This window comes from Bombyx mandarina, chromosome 09, assembly GCF_030267445.1.
Source record: "Bombyx mandarina strain Sakado chromosome 09, ASM3026744v2".
Taxonomy (NCBI): domain Eukaryota; kingdom Metazoa; phylum Arthropoda; class Insecta; order Lepidoptera; family Bombycidae; genus Bombyx; species Bombyx mandarina.
Window position 1 is genome coordinate 14,579,426 of NC_143216.1, and position 26,190 is coordinate 14,605,615.

A 26,190-nucleotide genomic window follows, 5' to 3' on the forward strand; every position below is an offset into this window, starting at 1 on the left:
CCGCGCTACACCTTCCCCCGTAGCGGTCGGGGAAACGCGGCCTACCATCAACTGGTTTCGCATTACGGGCGAGCGTGCCGTGCTCGCCGCCCCACGCCGGGCTCCCTCCCAGCATAAAACGGGTGGAGCCCGAAGCTCTTAGGGGGCTGACGGACGGGACCCCGGTCCGAAGCCCAGTTATCACTTGCACCAGACGGAAGGTGAGGCGTCCTCCGCCACGATTCACCCAGACTGGGTAAACCGCCTCGACGGTCCGTAGACCCCACGTGGGGTTGGCCAACCGCCTCGACCACGACTCGAGCACGGACCGTCGAAAATGAGATTTGGATTTTGTTTCTTAGTGCGTCAGGATGTAGTAAAAAAAAAAGAGACCTGATATTGAAGGTAGAGTATAGGAGGTAGGTATCACCGCCCTGCCTATTTCTGCCGTGAAAAAGATAGATGCCTTTGAAATGTGGGTGTGGGGGAGGATGCTACGAATACCGTGGACTGCCATGAGAACAAACGAGTCCATTCTAAGGCAGCTAAACATCTGAAAAAGGCTCTCTTCCAACTGCCGGGAACGTGTTATGAGCTTCTTTGGACATATCATGCGGTCTCCCAGACATGAATTAGAGAAGCTCATAATTACGGGTCGCATAGAGGGTAAGCGTGCCGTGGGCAGAACACCAGCCAGATGGTCAGACCTAGTAAGAGAAGCACTTGATGGTAGTCTGTACCATGCAGTCCATGCCACCCATGATCGAGCACATTGGAAGTACGTCGCATGTGGTCGCGATCCTCAGTAGTGGGGGAACGATATAGAAGATTTCTGCCGTGAAGCAGTAATGAGTTTCGGTTTGAAGGGTGGGGCAGCCGTTGTTACTACATTGAGACCATAGAACTTATGTCTCAAGGTGGGTGGTGCCTACCCGTGCGGACTCACAAGAGGTCCTACCACCAGTAAAAAAAATATTTTTTTATTGCTTAGATGTGTGGACGAGCTCACAGCCCACCTGGTGTTAAGTGGTTACTGGAGCCCATAGACATCTACGACGTAAATGCGCCACTCACCTTGATATATAAGTTCTAAGGTCTCAAGTATAGTTACAACGGCTGCCCCACCCTTCAAACCGAAACGCATTACTGCTTCACGGCAGAAATAGGCAGGGTGGTGGTACCTACCCGCGCTGACTTATTAGAGGTCCTGGTGGTAACCAGTAAAAATGTCTTAATGTCTGTAGTTAATGTCTTATCTAATTAAAAATGTAAACGAATGTAAAATTGTATCCACATTTTTGTGTATGTTTATTTATGAAGAATTTTGTTTAATAATGAATGAATAATAATGAATAAAACTTAAAAAATAGCTAAATTAATTCTTTAATAAATTTAAAATGTAAAATAAGGTTCGCATAGAATCTTTTTATCTGTGAGCAGTAGTAATCTATGAATATTAAACACCATTCAAAATTCAAAGAGAAATACGTATTGTAAAAAAAAATTGCCTTATTAATTTTGTTCCGAATAATAGTCATTTTAACAAAGCAACATTAACATTTAAAGTTTAAGTTCTACGTCACACGTAATCGGAGGTTGAGGGAGGCAGTGCTGCCAACATAACGGCACGATCACGAGATTCATCTTCCTTATCATCTGATGTCAGTTTAAAATAGTCTGAGCGCGAACTCGACTACTGTGTGAGTTTTAATAGAGGACCTTGCGCACCTTTGTTTTACCTGTAAGTTCCATTTTTGAAACTCATTTCTGGGCCTCTTCTGTTGGATTCCTATTTGATTGTTACTGTCATTATTGATGTTGTTATCATTCCTGTTCGTAATTTAAATTGTTTTCGTTTAACTGATTTGTTATTTACTAATAATAATTCTTATTCCAGTTTCTGCGTCATAAATGCTTTTAATGTTATTTTAATTTAATGATTTGATGCATTAACATAATATTATTATCAACAGTACGTCATGAAACATAAATTGTTTATTATTACCTTTATTTTAATTAATCCCTCCTCAATAGCTCATCCATAGTTACGTCATGAACCATAAATTGTTTGTTAATAGCCTTTTTTTAATTAATCCCACCCCAATAGCTCATCAATTCGTAACTAATTAAATGAAAATATATCTGTCGCTTGATACAAAACAAAGTCGTAATGTATTTGTCGTATTTTCTAACTGAATATTTAATTTTCTAACTAAACAAATATAATATTTGCTAATATGCTGTATGTAAGGCCCGCTGCACATGTTCGGTTTTTTACTTAAATGTCGTTCCACGCCTTTTACAAATGAAATGCCTAAGATTCTTCATTGTTTTTGCTTTAATTTTAGGATATATAACGCGACAAAGTTGCATTTTTAGTTTAAATGAGTCGTCTATTATCAAAGGTGGCAATCTGTGCATTTGGACAAAATAAATTTATTGATATGTCAATACAGATTGATTTGAATATAATCGTCTCCTTCAAAGAATACGGTTCAAAACCTGCATTAAATAAAGGTTAATAGTTAACCTGTTATTTATCTAAGAAGTCGTTCCGAAGAGTTTTGTGACTGCCAATGGAATACAAAGTCAATAATTCGTTTTTCTGATTTACCAATCATTGTCCAAAAGTCAGATTGCCGGCTTTGATAATAGTCGACTCAAATATTCGATGGTTTATTTAGTATTTCGAAAGGGAATTAAAAATCGAAGACGTATGTAAGTTTATTTTTATTAACTAAGCAACTTGCAGAATAGTTTGTAACCAGACAGTATAGACTCGATTATACTGCTGTCGGCCTTGAGATAAATAATACTTTTTTTATAATAATGTAACAAAGCATACTCAGTACACCAAAGCCCACTGAGTGTCTCGCCGGATCTTCTCAGTGGGTTGCGATTCCGATCCGGTGGTAGATTCTGCGAGGCACTGCTCTTGCTAGGGCCAGTGTTAGCAACACACCCGGTTTGAGCCCCGTGAGCTGACCTACACGTCAAGGAGAAGCTGATATAGCCTCTCAAGGCTATCAAAATAGGTACGAAAAAATAATAATAATAAAAAACACCAACTCGTATAAGGTACATATATCCGAAACGATGTATATAACTTATAAGAAACGTAGTATAGGAGAAGTAGCAAGAGCACGAGAATAATAGTGGAGTAGGTAACTCCTTGTTTCTCGCAAAACACTGGTTATGAAAAACCAACAAATTTTTGAAAAATGCATATGTTTAAGTCACCACTAACCACTTTAATCTGCAACGCGTAAATGCTTCTATAAGGCAAGAAGATGATACCAACCCTTGTTCACACACCCCTCTGCCAGTACGTAAGGGCCGGCGTTAGGTACAAAAGAACTGAAGATCCTACTCACATAGACGTATTATTGTTTATTAAGATTAAGATTTATTAAGAAAAGGATTAAAGTAGTGGCGAGGGTGCCAGGGCCACGAGTCTAGAAGATTCACTTACCAGGGCGATTACATATCTCTTTGTATGTATTTCTCATTGAATTGGAACACTCGGTGAATCGTGCGTAAAGGCAGACATAAACCTTAACGAGCATATCACGAAGTTGGGCGCAGTCACATGGTGGTAGGTAGCAGTCGCACCAACATACCGAAACCAGGGCCGCACGTCAGTTTGTTACGGAGCGCGACGAGCGCTGCACGTGTCGCCAACAGCACAGCGTTCAAAGCGAGAAAATAAAACGGTGCGTCAATTTTTTTTCAATTTCCCACCGTAATAACATAAGTACTTAAAAATTACCTTAAAATCCGTTTCGACCGTTTGAATCATCAACGAATTCCGTCGTGCATCGACGATAACAAACCAGTTGAATTATAGTTGATTTGTTCGAGCGTTCGAACTCATTCAGCATAGTATGTGTTTTAAAGTGAACGATATATTATTGTGTTAATTTAAAGTCTGTTATTACGATGGGAAAACATTACAAGTTTCGAATTTCGAATTGGTTTATCTTTTTTTTATCACAAAGGTTTTAATGAATTTTTTTAAAAGAGTTTTAATAGGTGTTCTTGTAAATTTTTAAATTTTCATCAATAACGTTAAACAAGTTTGTTTAATTTATCATTGTCACTTCCTCTCGTCGGAATATGTTCAAGATACTAACGTCTATGTCACAAGCTTATCTTAATGTATTATGTTTGACTATTCGGACGCAGATTAATAAGATCACTTTCGATTTTTAAGAGTTGGACGAGTATATTTCTTGTAAAGTTATGAAACCAACAACTTCTTGAACAATACGACCATAGATTGAATGTTTTGAAATGTCTTCAATAAACTTGCTTTTCGTGAACTGTTATTATTAAATAATTCCACACACGAATAATTTATTCAAATACACAATTAGCTATTCTCAAGAAAGTATCCACACATAGTTATGTAACTGCATTAGATTTGTTTTTTTATTATTATTGAGTTTGTGTGTTGTCTCTCGCGTGTACAGCCTATAAATTAAAATATTGAAGTTGTCCTTTTTATGAGTTGAGATATGGCCGTATACTGGTTGTGCCCCTGACATCGCCGATGTTGACGAGTGAAAGGAACCACCTACGATCGCGTGGGCCGTGGGTGAACTGTGAAGGCAATAAAAAACTGTATTTTCCCTTGACTCCCATCTAAAACCGATATAAGTGTGCTTAGTGCGAGTTTTTTAAGGTTCTCGATAGCGTAAAAATTAACTCGAATTAGTATGCAGTTGGAACAGCGCCCCTAGCGGCAAACGTAAGCAAACGCTCGAACTCCATACAAATCTGAGCTAACTTTTACGCTATCGAGAACGTTAAAAACTCGCACTAAGCACACGGGTCCTGTTATTTTTCATACAGAGTATAACTTTGGTCTTTCTTTACTTAGTATCAATCGAAACTCACTTCGATTTTGTTGTTTAAAATCACAACTGTTCATTTATTATAGAGAGAGAGAGAGAGAATACACTTTATTGCACACCAAAACACAATTTACATTAAAAAAACAATCAAAAAAAGCAGATACATTTGTACAATAGGCGGTCTTATCGCTAAAAGCGATCTCTTCCAGACAACCGTTTAATTTATAGAAATTCTGGAAAATATAAAAAAATATAGCAGGTATGTTGCGGTGTACTATAGATAATACATTATAGAAAATATATACATACAATAAACAAAATATATACCGTTTACATATAATATGAAATATATACCAATATTTATATACCAATATACATACTTACATACAATACATACTAATATACTTACATACACATAATACATCAACAGTAGCATCATTTATTAGCATCATTCTATTAGAATAAAAAAAAACTTTTGAAAATCAATTATTATAATAAACGCTAACTGTCAAGTTTTTGTTTTAATAATTAGGTACATTTAGTAGTCGCTTTGCTTTTATTTACTCTCCATTCAATACGAGATATCTCGAATTTCCACATTTCCTTGGGCAACAAGTTAAATTATAACGAAACAGTCACGTGCCGTCGAAAGATAATGAAAGTGTTTCGACATTGAGATAAGTAGGCTTAGTGCGAGTTTCAAAAATCGAATCGAATGACTCGCATCGAGTGTACGCTCTTCACGGTGAAACGTGCGGAGCTCTGAGTGCGAGTTACTCGATTTGCAGGACGTTTATTCATCTTTAGAAGCAATAATTTTTTCTTTTATATTGGTAGCATGCAAGTTTTTTTTTAAGGCATTTAATTGAAATGCCAAGCTTTCTAACGATATTTATAATAAGTCGGGTAATGGGTAATGTACCTGTGCTTAGTGCGAGTTTTTTTAATTACTCAGTCGATGTTAATGTTATGTTTAATTTGTGTGAGTTTGTATCAGTGCCACCTAGTGGTAAGCTTATGAATCTCATTTTATGGGAGAGAGAAGGTTTGTTTATGTTGCTGTCTCATGTATCGAATAGCTTTACCGAAGTGAGCCTCTCGATTATTGTATGTGCGAGTGCGAGTTACAAATTAATGGATTTTGAGAGTATTTCTTCACTTTCAAGCAAGTTAAGTAGTCACTAAAAATTTTGCCGTGAAACCAATACAATATCAAGATTTTTTCTTTCGTTTTTAATAATAATGTTGTTTTTTAAGGTTTTATCTATTCTAATGGTTTATACACATATATTTTTTCGGTTAGAAAATTTTATAGACGTCTAGCTAGTTGTAAATACATATTAATTCTTTGCTTTTTCATTTAATTCTTATTAAATCATTGCTTTTTTTTAAAGAGTTGTTTGATGAGAGAGAGAGAGCGAGATAGAGTTGTTTTTTTTTTATTGCTTAGATGGATGGACGAGCTCACAGCCCACCTGATGTTAAGTGGTTACTGGAGCCCATAGACATCTACAACGTAAATGCGCCACCCACCTCGAGATATAAGTTCTAAGGTCTCAGTATAGTTACAACGGCTGGCTACACCACCCTTCGAACCGAAACGCATTATTGCTTCACGGCGGAAATAGGCGGGGTGGTGGTACCTACCCGTGTGGACTCCCAAGAGGTCCTACCACCAGTGAAAGAGTATTCTTTATTGTACACAAAATGAATAAATATTGTGAAACATTTTTTCTTGGTCTTATCGCTAAGAGTGATCTCTTCCAGACAACCATTAGATGGGCAAGAATAATTTCGAAATGAATTGCACACTGTGTATCTATCTATTATAGAAATATATACACACACGCACATACACACGCGCACACACACACACACACACACACGCGCGCAATATACATATTTACAGGTACATACGTACAGATTTATATTTATAAATTATATAGAAATTTGAACAATGTAATAATAATTTTGCTTCTTTACACATTTATAAATAAGGATGGATGCTCGTAATAATTTTAGTATATTTGGGCCACCTAATGAAGATCATCAACACTATTACCGTAAATACAATCATTTTATAAACGTTCAACGGGTAAAAGATTAAACCTATGTAAAACATAATTTCTTTAATTAAAAAAAGCTGAAATAATTACCTATTCCAAGATTAATTATGTTAAGTATGTCTCAATATGTAATTACAATTAAATAAATTCTATAATAAACTTCTAATTCTAATACTTCTATTAAAGTTACTAAAAAAATATGTTTATGCTGGGCAGTTTTCGTGTATTTTAAAGGTTACGCCATTACGGCAAAGTTTGTTTACGAAATTGCACCCTTAGAATGGAAGTGGTATAACTAAAAAATTTAAGATTAGTTTTATATTTCAAAACACTTATGTATTATTATTAAGAACCTACATTTTAAGTAGGTAATACGTGCAGCAAAAATGTTGGACTCCTTTTTACGAAAATTGCGCGGACGGAGAAGTATGAAATTTCCCACACTCATAGAGAATATAGAGAAGTAGTGCAGATTGCTAATTTTTTTTTTAATTGTGCATAAACAATAAAAAAATAAACTAAATGAATAAAAAAACCTTACACACATTACCATGTATTTGACACACACACACACACATGCATTTATACTTTTTTTGTTTATTGATTTATCAATCTGTGGTCAAATTGAGAATAGATTAATATTTTTTGTCTTTAATATTATTTTTCTATAATGTAGCCTTGGCGACATAGAGCAATGATTATTATAGAAATGATGATAATAGAAAGGTGACAATAAAACTATAATAATGTTCAAACTTAAAATTTAAATAAATTATGGTCAAATTTCGACCACTGGACTACCATTAGTAGATAATAATAAAATCATTTATTGCCTTTCACACAGGTTTAGATTATTACAGGCAGCCTACAAGGAAACAACAAAAAAACAAAACACTATTATATCATTTCTGGCAAGCAGCTCAACATTTGCACTTGTATATTATTAATAGGAATTTTATTAAGAATATTGACAATTTATGAGGAATTTGACAAGTACGGATTAGTTATAGATATATGTAGTTACATATTGTAAATTAAATTAGTTTTATAAGTGCAATAAAAAATAATTTAAATGATAAAATGATAAAGCCATACCTTTTTCCAATGTGACGATTAGAGGGTATCCTATTATTCTTTTCTATATTATTCTATCAGCTTATAAAATTAAACAGTCTCTTTTAGTCTAGAAAAGGACAAAGTACTCTTTCTGTCTTTTTCAAATAAAATGGCATGCCTTAAAGTGTTTAAACCGAAAAACTAAAAAAATACAATTATTGTATTACAATATTGAAGTTTACCAGAAACTAAGAATTTTGGGTTGAGCCACTTTAATTCTAAAGGTACAAAATAGTATTGAACACGTGACATTACCCGAATAATTTTGAAAGTAGTTGGTTCCCATTAAAATGCTGTTAAAATGCGTTGTATTTCATTTAGACGGTCTAATGCCAAAACATCACGTGCTACCAATATACGAGAAATAATATTATTGCTGCTCTCGGTGAATAAACGCCCTGCGAAGCGAGTAGCATATCTCAACTCACACTCACAATTCTTCATTTTTCACCGTATAGAACGTAAACTCGATTTGATTTTGATTTATTCATTTACAATTGAACAACTAGGAAAAAAAGATGAAAAGACATTTTGGAGGGACCGCGAGGAGCTAAATTGTGTGAATTGTTTTATTTTGTCTATTTAATGTTTCTTAGTTAATGCGTATTTAATATTTTTCGTGTATAAGTGTAATTTTGAGACCGTCCTGGCCTAAAGGTTAAGGCGTCCGGTGTATTCGTATCTTGCAATGCACCGGTGTTCTAATCCCGCCGGCGGGTATCAATTTTTCTAATGAAATACGTACTTATCAAATGTTTACGATTGACTTTCACTGTAAAGGAATAGCATCATGTAATAAAAATCAAACCCCAAAAATTAATTTGCGTAATTACTGGTGGTAGGACGTCTTGTGAGTCCGCACGGGTAGGTATCACCACCCTGCCTATTTTTGCCGTTAAGCAGTAATGCGTTTCGGTTTGAAGGGTGGGACAACCGTTGTAACTATACTGAGACCTTAGAACTAATATCTCAAGGTGGGAGGCGGCATTTGCGTTGTAGATGTCTATGGGCTCCGGTAACCACTTAAGATTAGGTGGGCCGGGAGCTCGTCCACCCATCTGTGCAATAACAAAGTAACGTGGGTTTATTAACTGCTTAGTATCTGTGAAAGTGCGAAAAATAAAAAAAATTAAACAAAACCGCTGGACGTAGCTTCTCGAAGTCTTCGAAAAGGTCCACTGAAAAAAATCTCAGTATATAATCAGCATTTTGCAGAGATTATATTTTATCCCATATTATCTGATCTCATTTCATTTCATTCCATGCCAATTGATTAATGCTTAAAATTAATCAAATCCATTTCACTCCATATTATCATTTTTCATAAAAAAAGATTAGGCTCTATGGCATGATATTTTTGCCTCTCTAGTTGGAAAAATAAAACTACTAAAGAAATACTCGATCGAAACGTTAAAATCCACTAATTTGTAACACGCACTCGCACAAATGTCATTCGTAGTACTCATTTCGGTAAAATTACTCAGTTACGAGATCACAACGTTAATATGAACTCGCACTCACAAAATAACACCGAGTACGTTTGCCGCTAGGGGCGCTGTTCCAATTGCATACAAATTTGAGCAAACTGGCTCGCTAGTGAGAACGTTACAAAACTCGCACTAAGCACAAAGAAGACTTGACTGAGATCTAACTACGGTCGCTTCGGCCAAGTTGTTTGCGGTTCACGAAGGAAATCGTAATGGCAAGTGACCTAATCTTCGATAACGGCCGCAAATTTTGTATTATAAATACTTGGGTATAACGTCAATCGATGGTAGGACGAGTTACGCTTCAACAAATTGTTGAATACTTTTGACTACAAGAGACATTAATGTAATATGATTGTAAAACTATTAGACTAGATCGTTAGAAAGACGGAATTTATCCATTTGTATTTACATATTATGTATATGCTTTAGCGATGAGGGATTCTGCTATGATAAATAATCTATTGCTATTTTCTTACTAGCTATTTGCTAGGTATATACTGTGGTGACAATGATTTAACCACCAAGGTCGCGTAACCGTATATTCTGATAAACCAGTATGTCATTGGAAGTTTATTTATTGCTTAGATGGGTGGACGAGCTCACAGCCCACCTGGTGTTAAGTGGTTACCGGAGCACATAGACATCTACAACGTAAATGCGCCACCCACCTTGAGATATAAGTTCTAAGGTCTCAGTATCGTTACAACGGCTGCCCCACCCTTCAAACCGAAATGGATTTCTGCTTCACGGCAGAACTAAGCGGGGTGGTGGTACCTACCCGTGCGGACTCACAAGAGGTCCTACCACCAGTAACTCACAAGTTTCTTAAAAATTTAATGTGAGATCATTTACGCTAAAATTACAATGCTAATACCACAGGCTTACGTATGCGCAGTTAGACAGACTTCCCGGACATTATTATTGCCTTAGCTAACGGCCCACCGAGTTTTAAGCGGTTACCGGAATCCATGGACATCATACATCACTGGATTTCGTCACCTACTTAAATATATTTGTATATTATATACTATTGGTTGAGATTTGGATTGTATTTTATAAAGGTGCTCTCATAGTACGCCCTGCAACTATAAAAAGGTGTTACCATTGTAAAATAAACTGTGGCACGTGCTGACGCAATGTTGCAACCGTGTGCGGCACGCGTGACATCGTTTTATCACTAGTGCAAATAATTCCATGAACTAAAAAGGTACTACAATACAGTGTAACCTTAATATAACGAACCTCAATATAACGACGTCCTCGATTTAACAAATTCTTCGTTATCCTCTTGAATTTTCCATAAGAGTCAATGTAAAATATACCTTTACATTGCGAAGATTTCTTGCGAACAAACTCTTTATAACGAATTTTCAACTATCAAAAAAAAAAGGTGTAAATACCTCTAATTAACGAATTTTGTCAACTCAAAACCTTTATATAACGTTTCCACCAATATGATTAATCATATAGTATGTGAATCAGTCTCGACAGGTTTGAGAAAAGTTGTTACCTACTTAATTCTTTTTAAATAGAAAATACATACAGAAATTTGATAAGTGTGTTTTTATTTATTATTAGAAGTTATTCCCTATAACAAAATGAGTGCGTAATGTTGAGATGAATAGGTATGTGTGAATGTTAGACCAACCTAACCTTAATATAACAATCCTCAGTCTACCGTTGATATAACGAATATTTACTTGTTCCCTTCCGACTTGTTATAACGAGGTTGCACTATATATTATTCATGTAAAATCTATGAAAGTGGCTTTAGGAGCAATAATATCAATAATGTTTTGCAGAATTGCTACTCAACTGCTTTTACTGTTCAAGATAACGTTGGAATTCGTGAAACTTTATTTTTATTCAAATATCAACTATATCTATTAAATTAAAACATAATTCTGTATCTCAGGATCGCATTTTCGTTGTATCTTCTCGGCTCCAATCAATTAACACAATTATAAACATCAATTACAAAAACACCGGTGTTTAAAAATCGTCGCGGGTCGGTCGCGTACGTTAACTACACGGAAAACTGCTACAAATGTATTGTAACCCATTGTATTATCTAATGGTGTTTCGTATTTTAAGTAGTTCGCAAGCATAATCTGCATCCACTACATACAAAGGACAATTTAACGAATTAGAATCATGAAATTCATGATTCAATCTAAACAATAAGCGATTTGCTCGGTCCGTTGAAATTGATTACGCGCAGCTTAGGCCCGTAAATATTGGCCGTGGTTTAAATCAATATTTGACAAAACTTACTTTATGAATAACCCATAGATTAAACTTTATCGTCATACGAAAACAACATTTTGGCAAAATTTCGCGTTCTATTCAATTTTTTCTCTCTATGATTAGATTTCAAGAGTATGCTTAAACTGAATTTAATGGCTGAATCCAATATTTTAAGATTTTAGTTTCTTTTTTTCCTCTACCTATGCTGATCGATAGCCTTAAGAGGCTATTTCAACTTCACCCTAGCGTGTGAGCTCTCGGGGTCCAAACCGAAAGAAAGTGTTGCTAACACTGGCCCTAGCGAGAGCAGTGCTTCGAAGAATCTACCACAGGATCGGAAACGCGACCCGTGGTAGGACCTTTTGTGAGTCCGCGCGGGTGGGTACCATCACCATTCACTGCGAGAAAGAGAAACTCAGTGTTTCTATGGGTGGACTGTGTCTATGGGTTAATTTATTCGTCGAGCCCTTGGTCACAAGCCACGGGGATTTTTGTTTAAACTACGATTGATGCTATAGGACATAGAATAAGGTATAGGGTATAGGATAATAAAGGATATTAAAGAATAAGGTATAGAATAAGGTTTATATCTACTCTAGAAACATAGGGCTTGGTTTCAGCTTGTTTTTTTTAATTAATGCTGTGAATATTGGAGGAATATGTTTACGATTAATTTTATTATAATTTTATTTTTTCATCGCAGTTTAATATTGTGTGGTAGTGTACAATAGTGTTTCTAAGTTATTAAAGAATAGCAAAACGGTAGAGAGCGTTGTGTTTGAGCTAGACTTTTGACCTGTGTTTGGTTTAAAGCCAACTCGTATTCTAGCATACAGTGAACTGATATCGTATAATAATAGCTTGAAAGGTGTATTTTAAATTATTATTGGTTATTTTAGTGTTGCTATTATTCGATGGTATTCGATTTAAACCGAAATAACGTTGATAGGACGTTCTTAGTTCGCACAAGTTGACAGATTTGAAGGATGGTACGTATGATGGGATGATGTGTATTTCAATTCCAATGTACGGTGTCTGCGATGTCGTACGTGTGAAATGGCCCGTTAGCTAAACACCACGAGGACCGTTTATTCGTATACCTGTCCACCTCCAAAAATTCTAAAGTTTGTTTATCAAATTATATTATTGACTGTTTAATTCAATACCCAACTATTTAACTATCTGTCGTAAATGTTCAACTCATAAATTTATAAATCCCACATGCAGTCAAGGTCCTGCATACATGTAGTTTATTCATAGAACACATACAAATTGACAATCAATAAAAAAAATTTGCTCGGCCATTCCTTGACTGGGTTTTTACTGGAAGGTTTAACTATAGTTTCTACGCTGGATGAATTATTTTTAAATGAATTGTATTCAAAATATGGCCAAAAGCGGCGGCCTTAGATCTTATGTGTCTAGGTGGATGCTTGTATCTACATCGCGATGACTTTCAACTCCGCCAAACGCTTCACGAAGAAGGCAGTGAGTCGTCGGCTCATTTAGAGAAACTACACACATGTACCTACACCTATTATTTGTCTCGATGGAACACCACTTTTGTGGTATATTACTACCACAGATCCTTACATTCTGCGATAAGCATAGCAGCCACTAATTTAAAATCTAAAAATGGCAGACAAAATAATGTAAATATGGAATGACCTCATGCAGTATTTCAATCATCGCCAATTAAATTCTAAATACATTCCCCCAAAACAATTTCAATCTTGTTCTACGTCGTAGAAACCATACAAGAGTACCTACGTTGTACAATGTTAGTCACGCTGGCCGAAGTTAATTGTTATTTTGTTAATCGTAAAATTATAATATGCGCGTACGTTTTAGTTTCGCAGCCGGTACTAGTAAGAACTCTGACATCCTTTGCTTCAGTGGTAAATATAGATTTGGTCGGATCAGCGATGGCTTTTTTTGTATTTTTTCCTTACCTAATTGCTGGTAGCCTCAAGAAGCTATTCCAGCGTTTTCGGGCTGGTAGGCGAGCTCACGTCGCTCAGCCGGAGATTATTTACTACTTGCCCTAGCAATAACAGTGCTGCGTTGAATCTACGATTGAATCACGATCCGGGATCTGTCGGGATACACAGTCGGTCAGCAGTGATGTCTTGGACTCTTAAATAAGAACTAATATTACGGTGTATCAGTAAAAGATGCGATCTTGTCGTCCGTGCTGTGCGTGTATTGGTGTATAAAAGATATAGACAAGAACCTGAATCACGCTAATAAGTTTAAAGAAACGAGCGGCCATGTTGCTTACGTATTGTGGTTACCGAACTTGTCTCTTAATTGAATACCTGGCCCGATACTTTTGGAGCTATATCATGGAAAACAAAGTTTAACAAATACACAATTTTTAAACATCAACAGTTGATCTGCCGATTAAAGACAGCTTTGTGTTTTTTTTTATGTTACGTTTGCGGTAGGGCTTTCCCTATATTTATATCAAAAACATTTTCCATTATGATCTACCGGAACATGTAGTATCATTTGTAAGGTATAAATGATTGCGCCTTATTTGAAATCCATAATAGTGCTATATTTCAACACTAGCGACCCGCCCTCGCTTCGCTTCGGAAACATTAAAACACACATGAAACCAAAAAAAAAAAAGATTTTTTTTTAAAAAAAAGTAGCCTATGTTCATCAGGGACAATGTCGGCTTCTAATGGAAAAATATTTTTTTAAATCCGTTCAGTAGTTTCGGAGCCTATTCGAAACAAACAAACAAACAAATCTTTCCTCTTTATAATATTAGTATAGATAGTCGAATGAAGGCTGAGAAGACAGTGGTGTAGGTGTTTATAGGCGTGGTGCTTTTGCTAAACATCGTATGGATTTGGATTGTTGGATTGACCATTTAGGAACAGCAATATGAAGTATTCTAGTGTGATCTAATCGCCGACCTGTTGAAAACTGCCATACACGGAATGTAGAAGTTAGTGAAACCTTATCTTGACACTGAAAAGTAAGCTTTACTTTAGTATTTATCATTTACATTTAGTAATAAATTATTTACAATTTGTGTTTTATTTATTTGCGGTTTACACAATATGAGTGTAAACTTATAACTCCATCCTTCCATTCGTGTTATCTGTGTTGTACAATTTGTATGTTAACACGTAAGAGCATTGGAATAATAAACCCGCCATTAGAAATATCGTTTGTCTTCCAAAGGCATTCAGCCGCGATCATCCTTAATGTTTCGAATAAACATTACAAATGTTTATAGATTAGAGGTTACGAAAAGAAGATAAATTAAAAAAAAAAATACGTAGGTGTATAAAAAAAAATTACACGTCACGTTTGGGAAGAAAGAAATAAGTTAAAGCAGTAAATCTCCAAAAATAATAGCCTGTCTAGCTATTAACAGCTCGTTACTTCAGCTCATGTACAATATCAGATGTGTGGATCTGTAAATACTGAGTACGATATATCAGGGCGCATTAGGCTAGAAAAAAGCTATTAACATGGAAGATATTTTATGATGCCGAGATAACTTTAATTAATTTTACTGGTGGTAGGACCACTTTTTACTGGTGGTAGGACCTCTTGTGAGTCCGCGCGGGTGGGTACCACCACCCTGCCTATTTCTACCGTGAAGCAGTAATGCGTTTCGATTTGAAGGGTGGGGCAGCCGTTGTAACTATACTTGAGACATTAGAACTTGTATCTCAAGGTGGGTGCCGCATTTACGTTGTGGATGTCTGTGGGCTCCAGTAACCATTTAACCAGGTGGGCTGTGAGCTCGTCCATTTAAGTGATAATAAAAAAAAAGATTGCTCTTTATTGATTAATCTATTTCTGTCATTAACATTTACTTCACCACTAAAGGTCAGAGAAGCGGAAACAAGTCCGGAAATGTTCAGGACGACCTTAAAACGATCGCGTCACGATGCCTTCAACACCACTCGAACCATTTCTCGTTTATCCTGTTGACGAAGCCGCGACAAAAATCATTGCTAATACATTTTAAGTCGTTGTGGCCTAAGGGATAAGACGTCCGGTGCATTCGTGTGGAGCGATGCACCGATGTTCGAATCTCAGGCGGGTACCAATTTTTCTAATGAAATACGTACTCAACAAATGTTCACGATTGACTTCCACGGTGAAGGAATAACATCGTGTAATAAAAATGAAACCCGCAAAATTATAATTTGCGTAATTACTGGTGGTAGGAGCTCTTGTGAGTCCGCGCGGGTGGGTACCACCACCCTGCATATTTTCTGCCGTGAAACAGTAATGCGTTTCAGTTTGAAGGGTGGGGCAGCCGTTGTAACTATATTTGAGACCTTAGAACTTATATCTCAAGGTGGGTGGCGCATTTACGTCGTAGATGTCTATGGGCTCCAGTAACCACTTAACACCAGTTGGGCTGTGAGCTCGTCTACTCATCTAGCAATAAAAAAAAACCATCCGAGCATACTATTTACTTGCCGATTTGAAGTTAATAGACCAAAATTTAAATTCTGTATGCGTGATTTTCGTATAATCGAAAATACACGATTTGAATAAGCAAACTCAAACATATTTTACTTGGAAAATGTTCTCTGCGTGTTTACTTAGAAGCCAAGATTATTATTCAAATCGTATTTAAAAGACGTTCAAAATAATACATCCATACAACCAGGTACGTTAAAGTGTAAATTCGAGCACACGACTCGAAGAATGACGTATTGTGTACATCACTGTCTGGTAAACGTTACTAATCGTTTTTTGCTGTCTTGCCGATAATTGTTATGATAAAGAGATGGGCTTGGCCGCTCTTAAATACGTTCCGGTAATTACAAAATTCGTTCTCACTTTAGTCTCGCTTAGATTTTGCAATGCCACTTAAAATACATCACCTTTTAGAATGATGAAGATGCTTGGATACACGAATTGTTTAAAGACTGCAAACGTAGTGTGGTATAACGTGGAAAAATGTAACTCATTTTTATTTATTTTTAACAAGCATCGATATTTTTAGTGACTAGCCCAACCCTAAACTTATGTCGTGAATGGATTTAGGAGCGCCCGAATGCTTAGGAAGTAATTTGAGTCACAGTACACAACAAGATAAAGAAAAGCCGATTTATAACAACAACAAAAAAACTATCGACGTAACAGTTCGTGGTTTGAATAAAAAGCGCAAAAACAATCGGCCTTGTAGTCGGCCACGAATCGCTAATTCCTTCATCACTGACTGGTAATATTATCGTAGAGAAGATGAGATGTTCAATCACTGCCTCAATATTAGATAGACAAATAACCTTATTAAATGGAGCTTGTCATTTTGAACCAAAATCATTTTTTTTATTGATGGGTGGACGAGTTCACGGCCCACCTGATGTTGAGTAGTTACCGGAGACATCTACAACGTAAATGCCGCCACCCACCTTGAGACATGAGTTGTAAGGTCTCACTTTTAACAGTACAACGCCTGCCCCACCCTTCAAACCGAAACGCATTACTGCGTTACGGTAGAAATAGGCAGGGTGGTGGTGGTACCTGTGGGTGGGATTCGAACACCGATGCATCGCTACATACGAATGCACCGGGCGGTCTTATCCTTTAGGCCACGACGACTTCAAACATTTATTTGACTATACATTCCGGACTATACTATACTTGAGACCTTAGAACTTACATCTCAAGGCGGGTGGCGCATTTACGTTGTAGATGTCTATGGGCTCCAGTAACCACTTAACACCATGTGGGCTGTGAGCTCGTCCACCCATCTAAGCAATAAAAAAAAACCAATTGTCTGTAAAATATATTTATTAAAATTAAATTAAACATATAAGCGTGTCTACTTAATGCAATATACATACATAGGTACATGTTTAATGTATTTTTTAATATAAAGAACGTGAATGTGAAAACTAAGGGAACAAGGTACATGTGAAGTCTTCATTACGACAACTATCCTACGAATAAATAAACTTATTATTTATTCGTAGCAACTATCCCATCCTTCAAACCGAAAAGTATGACACAGTTCAAAGCAGAAATAGAATAGGACCACCAGTACGGTTTGGTAGATATAATCGTTGAATTTTGTGATGATTTATCATTAAATTGTAGCATCTGCTCATAAATTCGTGTCTAGAGTTGTTTGATCAGAGTTTAAAGTGCACTTTAAAAATCATATTGTAAATAAATTCCGTGTGTTTTCCTTTTCAAATAACGTTATTTGATAATACACGATCTAACTACGGAATGAGCTAGGCTAATATAGGCTAGGTCTATAAATTCAGTCTGCTTTGAAAACAACTCTGAGCAAAAGTACGCGTGTCGAATATTTGATACGCTTCATGCCAGTTGCACACAACCCGTTCAAGTTTTTCTGGGACGATACACTTCACTAACGAATTGATCTTGTATTTGTTCTGTTGTTAATAATGGTTCTCTAATAACAATATCTTGCACTAGCGGCCCGCTCCGGCTCCGCTCGGGTCTTTAACAAAAATTTCAACGATATTTGACCTTGTTTTATTTTTTTCAATAAAAGAACACTTATTGTGGCATAACTATACTAGTTAGACATATGCTGTCGCGACACTTTTTGTAAATAATTGTGTTCTACAAAGTCGCAGTACATTATTTTATTCTACCATCAATCGTTTTCGCAGGGCACGCGATCTAAAGAATATTTTAGGAAATTTTTTTACACCTTGAGTTACATTATTGGAGTTTTAGTAAGGATCCCAAATTTTTTTCAAAAAAGATTATAGCTTATGTCACTCGGGAATAATGCAGCTTCCAAGCAATGATATAATTTTTCAAATCGGTTCAGTAGTTTCGGAGCCTATTCAATACAAACAAACAAACAAACAAATCTTTCCTCTTTTATATTAGTATAGATTAGTATAGAGGTATAGATAATATTAGTATAGATTTCTTATTTACTATTCATTTTATTTGATGATATCAACAAGTCAATACTTGTATGACATCATTCTTCAATTGGCACTTCAGCGATAAGTTTTGCAAAATGCAATAGCAGCTCAACCCTCGGTCTTGATTAAAACATGTGATGTCCTCATATTCATAAGATGGGTCCGCGAAAATGGATTCTAATGTAATCTTTGTAAAGTTGATTTTCTTACTACATTTGTTACAAGTGTCGAACAGAGCGAGCTCAGTATAATCTGAGACAGGTGTGTCTAATGGCGACCACCGTGCTTCGCGTGAAAGAATTCAGTTTAATTCGCTAGTCAGCAATTATATATACTACTAACAATGCAGCAAGCATTCATTTGATAAGCTCAGGGAACATTGGTTTTTTTCTTTTTATACTTGAAGTGCAATCAGCAGATACACGTAACTTCCAGAGGAAAGTTTTATAGGTGCAATGGCATATTTTGACCCTTCACAGATGGAACCGTCCTGGCAATTTCTACCGCAGTTTTCGTTGTGCAACTTTAGCTGGAATAAATCTTTAGGCTAGCAATACCTATTACCTACCTACCAATAATAATTATTATTATTCCCTACCCAATCGCTGATAATAATAATTATTAAGATAGTTATTAAGATAGTCTACAACATAGATAGGATCAACAAATCGATTTGTAGCTAAAAGAGTGACCCGAGCAATTTTGTCTTTTTCCGAACTTAAAAAAGTTCTATAGGAAAATGTTATTCCCTCATCGGAAACCGATATTGGGCACGTGATTAATGTTCTACTTTTTTTTTTTATTCTATCCGATATTATTTGGGGTTGGCACAGCATGCCTTCTTATAATGCTGCATGGGGATTTGACACGAGTTGTGCCATATTATTTTTATATTTTTTATTTTGCTATTATACATTTGGTATTTACAAAAAAGGAAAAGACCTAACGGGGAAAAGAAGGAAAGGACTGAACTGGAGGAGGCCTTTACCCAAATAATGGGTTTCTATCGAAAAAATAACAATAATGAAAAAAAAACTGATATAAAATTACACTTGTTTATATCAGAGTTTTTTGTATTGTAAATCGATCGTAATGTAAAGATCATATATATTAAAAAATATTTAGATGTAATATTAACTGAGGGGAAATAAAAGGCTTTATTATTATTATTATTATATTATTATACTATTACCAAAAAAAGTTTCTGTCATTGGTTCGACACATGCTCTACACTGAAATATTCGAATAGTATGTAGCTTTTGTGACATTCAGTCTTTCAAATCGTTATTTATTGAACTGCATAATTTAGTTGTAAGAAACGAGATCGCCAATAAACTTAAAGCTAATTTCTCTTTTAACCACAAATGTTTGTATGTAATTAATATCGCACGGCTTTTAATGATCATGAAAGGCGAATATAAAATTACATCACTCATTAAACATAGCATTCATTTCAATATAAACGTCTTATCTCACAGGTTGGAATTACTAACAGTGAACAGGAAATTATTGTAAAATACGCTGACATTACGCAACTGACTGATTCACCAAATACATCTTTCAGAGTAACACATACAGACCAATGAAATAACTTATTGTTCACGTTTTTTTAAACAGCTGTACAATTTTCATAGTACAAATAATTCTAATTTCGTATAATAAATACGGTAAAGTTTACAATTAAAACACACTTTGAAGACCTATAATACTTTTGTTATTATGCGCTGAATTGGATCACTTGCCCAAAGTAGTACAATGCGTTTTCGTTTGTATAGGTGTTTTCAAGTGAAAATGAAAGCGTAAGCTAGGGATACAATAGAGGCATAAAGTGTTGCGAATAAATTAACATACACATTGATAAATATTACTTACTAATATATATATTTTTTGCTTATATGTTAAGTGGTTACTGGAGCCCAAAGACATCTACAATGTAATTGCGCCACCCACCTTGAGATATAAGTTGTAAGGTCTCAGTATAGTTACAACGGCTGCCCTACCCTTCAAACCGAAACGCATTACTGCTTCACGGCAGAAATAGGCAGGGCGGCGGTACCTACCCCTGCGGACTCACAAGTGGTCCTAACACCAGTAAATACTGTCTAATGTTTATCTAAGAATTTCAGAACACTTGTCCCCGAAAGATAAAACGCATAATGAACCAGTAAAAGCCAGTTATTGAAATTAAAAAGGGGTTACTAAAGAAGAGTCCTAGAGTAACGATATGTCGATAAACCAACGGTTTTTAGAACGCATTTTTTATCTATATTGTGTGTTTGCTCGTGCATATATCCGGAATTACTGAATCGATTTTCATGTAGTCATAGTTACACAGAAATTATTGGGTTTTGAGCCGAGCATGGAGTCTTTCTCTTTGAAATCCGATGTTCCAAATATTACCGTAATTTAATAAAAAAAATTATTGCTTTTGTATTATTATTACCGTTATTTAATGTTTTTTATTGCTTTTGTACTATTAGATTTAAAAGTTTAGTTTACATAGAAAACAATTTTGTGGCTATTAAAGGAACTTCGTCTGCACTGGACTGATTTTGACGAAATTCAGTATGGAATAGTTTGAGCCCCGGCAAAGAATAAAAGTATACTCTATCTTTCATCACGATACTGAATCACTAGTCTCCACACCCACGACATGAAGTGTAGGTATAGTCCACGCAAGTGAAGCTAGAGGGAAAGTAGTATTATATTTATAAAAAACAAGATTCGCTTTATTCTTTGTTGTTTGTTAACACACAGTTAATACAATTCAATAATTGCGAAAAGTTATAAAATGGCGAGCTTGACTCAACAATTGAGTTATCTACCAGCTAACCGTCTTAAAGAGAGAGAGCTTTACATAAGTGGGATAGATCTAAAGTCTAGTGGTAGATCTAAAACATTAATGTTGATTAAAACTTTAAATAATTGTTCTAATTCATAATTCATGGTTTTGTTTACAGTAAACGGGGTCCTAGAAATCGTACAGGATGGGGGCTATGTTCCGGAGCGAGGAGATGGCTTTGTGCCAGCTCTTCATTCAGCCCGAGGCGGCTTATACCTCCGTCTCAGAGCTTGGTGAAGCCGGCAGCGTGCAGTTCAGAGATGTGAGTATATTTTTTTTGCTCACCTTACGGTCAGTGATTTCCGTCGTTTATGAGCGTCAGCAACGCCGGAGCTTTAGCCAAATCGCTGTCTATCTAGTACTCTGCGCAAATCTCGACTGAAGAAGAATATGTCATAGAAAAACACTACATAAACCGCAATATAATCAGTAACCGGATTTTTGAAGGTACGACTAAGTAATATTAATTTTTGCCACGTACATAACTCAAATTTGTATGCCTAAAAGTCAATGTACCTACGTACTTAAGTCACAAGCGTAAAACATAGGTATTATTAGGTATACTTATTTTCAGTATGTCATAATTTAGGGTTAAGCATTTCAAAGAGAAACCATTTTAACAATACATTTATTTATTTAAACAAACGATAATGAATTTATATTTATCAAATTTTTGCGACAGATATTTTTTATTACAGAACCCATAGACGTGACTGCCGTTTAGTCCAGTTTAAGGTATGAGGTCGATGTCTCAATTGTGTTATAAAACCGCTACCCCACGCTTCAAGCCTGAAATAAATAGGATGGGTGCTATTATACCCTTGGTGACTTACAAGCTAAAATAAATAATAAAAAATTCTTCATAGCTATATATTAACCAAGTAAGCTACGTCACGCCAACGGAAAAAAACCAATGCCAAAAAGTTATTTTATGCATTAGCAAAACGTTCGATCTGTCACGCGAGAAAGGTTTTATCAAGGCGGCGCAGTGGCACCGACCACCGTGTGGTCCGCGGAGTTGGTCCCACAAGGTCGGTCTCTCCTTGCTCGCGGCGATCCAGACAGGTCGGATATGTGCATAAATTAACTTACAGACACTTAACACTGGATACGTGCGTGTTATTTGATTTGAAAGTTCGAATACACATGTTACTAACTTCTTTCAAGGCGACGCGAAATGCCGAGGTTGATTGGGTGTGATCGATTTAGTTTAAGAAAGCATTAAATAAACTATTAAAAATGTATTATGGAGTTTCTTTATCATAAAATTATTGAAACGTAATTTAGAAAAATATAATATATATTGAGGATGGATTTAAATTAATACTAACATTTGATTGTATTTTCTAAGGTCCAAGTTGTTACATAGGTAATTTTTTAAAGTCGAAGCCGACTAAATAATTCACTGGAATTTTTATTCTGTCTGAGGGTTCACGTCTGAAATAGTAATCAGACGACAATAATGCAGCGTCGGATACTAAAGGCTGACCAAATTGAACACAATTTCACTTGCGCAATACTGTTACGCTGTTTGGTTTTTAAAAGCGCGAATGTTTAGAAAATGACCGAATTTGTGAAATGTATTATGTTCACATTACGAGGTGTGTCGCTAACTAGAAAAAAAAATTCTTATTTGTTTACAAATTTTTCTCACAGCTTTAAATTTTTCAAATTCAAAGAAGCACCCCTGTGTCAGAATATTTATTGTCTTACTGAAAATCACCAAGTGCTCATAACTTCTCGTAACTTCGTTGCGAGTTTATCTCAATATGGAGTTTTAAACTCTTGTGAGTTTATCTGTACTGAGCATTTCGGGATTCGTTAACCGCTTTCCAGTTTCAACAACAAACAAAAACAACCGGCGACAATAATTAGAAGCCGGTTATAACCATCTAAGATTGGTTGCTACCCTATTTCTGCCGTGAAGCAGTAAGTAATACGTATCGGTTTGAAGGGTGGGACAGCTGTTTTATTGTAAAAACTGAAACCTTAGAACTCATAACTCAGAGTAGATAGCGGAATTTACGATGTAGATGGACTCTGGTGACCACTAAACCACCACCATTAACCACCTAAACAATAAAAATAAAAACATAAAAAAACATAAACAAAATACCTATTATCGTTTAATTTTTATTATGTTTGTTTCTTCCGCTTTACTTTCATTCACGGTAGATGTCCTTGAATTCGAATTGTCGTTGTAATTTTATACTCCCTACAATACAGTGATAGTCAAGCGTGAGTGACTAAGGACGAACGCCAGCTGCGCGCTCCTCCGCAAACCGGTCCGGTTATCGTCAAAACAATCGTACAGTGTGCTTAGTGCGAGTTTTTTAACGTTCTCGATAGCGTAAAAGTTAACTCATATTTGTATGGAATGGGATCATTTGCCTACGTTTGCCGCTAGGGGCGCTGTTCCAACTGCATACAAAATTGGGTTAACTTTTACGCTATCGAGAACGTTAAAAAACTCGCAATAAGCACACAGCTTTCAGCATTGTACGTAAGTAAACTAGTGGTCCCGTAGTATTCCAAATTCGACTATAATTAATTGAAATTATAAGTTTTGACATTATTATGATTCTATTGTCAAAGACTATTATAATTCTACAATCACATACTTTACCAAGAGTATACTATAGACAAATAATATTAAAGATAAACAATATTAACCTATTCTCAATTTGGCCACAGACTTTAAGCAATAACAAACGTTTGACACTAAATGAAGAGTTTAAATATGTGTGTGTGTCTAATATATGGTAGTGTGTATAATGTTTTATTTATTGATTTAATGTATTATTAAAGCACAATTTAAAAAAAAATAGTATTCTGCACTCCTTCTCTATATTCTCTATAAGCGTGGGAAATTTAATACTCCTCCGTCCGCACAATTTTCGTAAAAAGGGGTACAAAGTTTTTGCTTCACGTATTAATATTTAGATTATAAACATACATTTACAGTTTACTTCGTTATGAATGTATAATATATGATGATTAATATAATTTAACACTTTTCCATGAACGAACGTTGATGTAAATTGTTGTTTTTTTTCCCGCGTGTTCTGCATTCAACCGAAGCGAGCAAGGCACTTGTTGTTTGACGAGACTATAGCTATTAATCATTATTCATAATAACGTGATGACGCGGACGCTTCGATGTTTTGTTATTGTAGATTCCAGAGGTGCAGGAATCTCAATTGTTCAAACATTTTAAATATCGCTCGTTCGCTAAGTAATTAATGTTAGCTTAATGTCGCTGTCAAACCAATATCTGCAATGTTGCACTGTTTGCAGACTTTGCTAAATTGATAAAAATAAATTGATTAATAGATTTCGAACTCTAAAAATAAATTAAAATAAACTAACTTTATTTTATATTAATTTATAAAAAATTGAGGAAAACGTCATTTTTTTTATTGCTTAGATGAGTTGACTAACTCACAGCCCACCTGGTGTTAAGTGGTTACTGGAGCCCATAGACATCCACAACGTAAATGCGCCACCCATTTTGAGATAAGTTCTAAGGTCTCAAGTATAGAACCTTTGGGTCTGCGGAGGGACTTCGGTTCCCTCTGTATTTTGTACCGAATGTTCCATGGGGAGTGCTCTGAGGAATTGTTCGAGATGATACCGGCATCTCGTTTTTACCATCGCACCGCCCGCCACCGGAGTAGAGTTCATCCATACTACCTGGAGCCACTGCGGTCATCGACAGTGCGTTTCCAGAGGTCTTTTCTGCCACGTACCATCCGGCTATGGAATGAGCTCCCCTCCACGGTGTTTCCCGAGCGCTATGACATGTCCTTCTTTAAAAGAGGCTTGTGGAGAGTATTAAGCAATAGGCAGCGGCTTGGCTCTGCCCCTGGCATTGCTGAAGTCCATGGGCGACGGTAACCACTCACCATCAAAAAAAAAAAATATATATATATATAAAAAAAACAAAAAAAAATAGTTACAACGGCTGCCCCATCCTTCAAACCGAAACGCATTACTGCTTCACGGCAGATATAGGCAGGGTGGTGGTACCTACCCGCGCGGACTCACAAGAGGTCCTACTGCCAGTAAAAACCATTCTGTGTTTTAACTTTATAGTTTTTGCACAATTGGTTTGACATCTACGATATGTCACGAGATATAAACGAAGTTTAATATGTTGCGGGTCTTGGTATAAAAAACATCCCGCCTCAGTCGGTCTGAAGCATAGATAATTTAATAGTCTGAAGGCTAATCGACATCAAACGCCTTATGGGGCCGTCCCACTTTTGTATCTACTACATAGTTTACGGGAAACCGAATATGGATAGTTTAAGGTAAAACATTCGTTTCTACGTGGTGTATACTGTAGTTCGTAAAATCTACTTTCGTTTTATTTTTCCTACATATTTAACTCAATTCTCATTTATTTAATGAAAAAAATTGGTCATCGTAATAAATAATTTTTCATTGATTACTATTAGATAACCTTCTTCCAGCAAACCTCGATTAGCTATACAGCCAGCTAAAATCAGTATTTTAATAAAATATTTTGTGTCGATATCTCCTTTAATAATGAAATCTGAATTGAAAAAAATTTGAATTACTCAATTCAACAGTAGATACAAATGCACAAAAATGCATAATATTGCGGAATTGGAAAACAAAATCTATGATTATATTAATTGAGTTGATATTCGAAAAAATTTTAATTGA

The 26,190-nt window shown here is 35.8% G+C and overlaps 1 protein-coding gene across 2 annotated transcripts in view; it reads left to right on the top strand.

The window, feature by feature from the left end:
• The first annotated feature begins 1,581 nt into the window (after positions 1–1,581).
• The window catches only part of Vha100-2 (V-type ATPase subunit a family protein Vha100-2), a 44,271-nt gene continuing 19,662 nt past the window's right edge, over positions 1,582–26,190 (top strand). Inside the window, exons 1-2 of one of the 2 annotated variants that reach the window (XM_028169965.2) lie at positions 1,582–1,720; positions 21,617–21,760. In XM_028169965.2, coding sequence (XP_028025766.2) covers positions 21,644–21,760 — 117 coding nt within the window. In that variant the 5' untranslated portion in view covers positions 1,582–1,720; positions 21,617–21,643. Of the gene's footprint in view, positions 1,721–3,619; positions 3,693–21,616; positions 21,761–26,190 lie in introns of those variants that run through there. The other variant, XM_028169966.2, reaches the window with a different exon arrangement.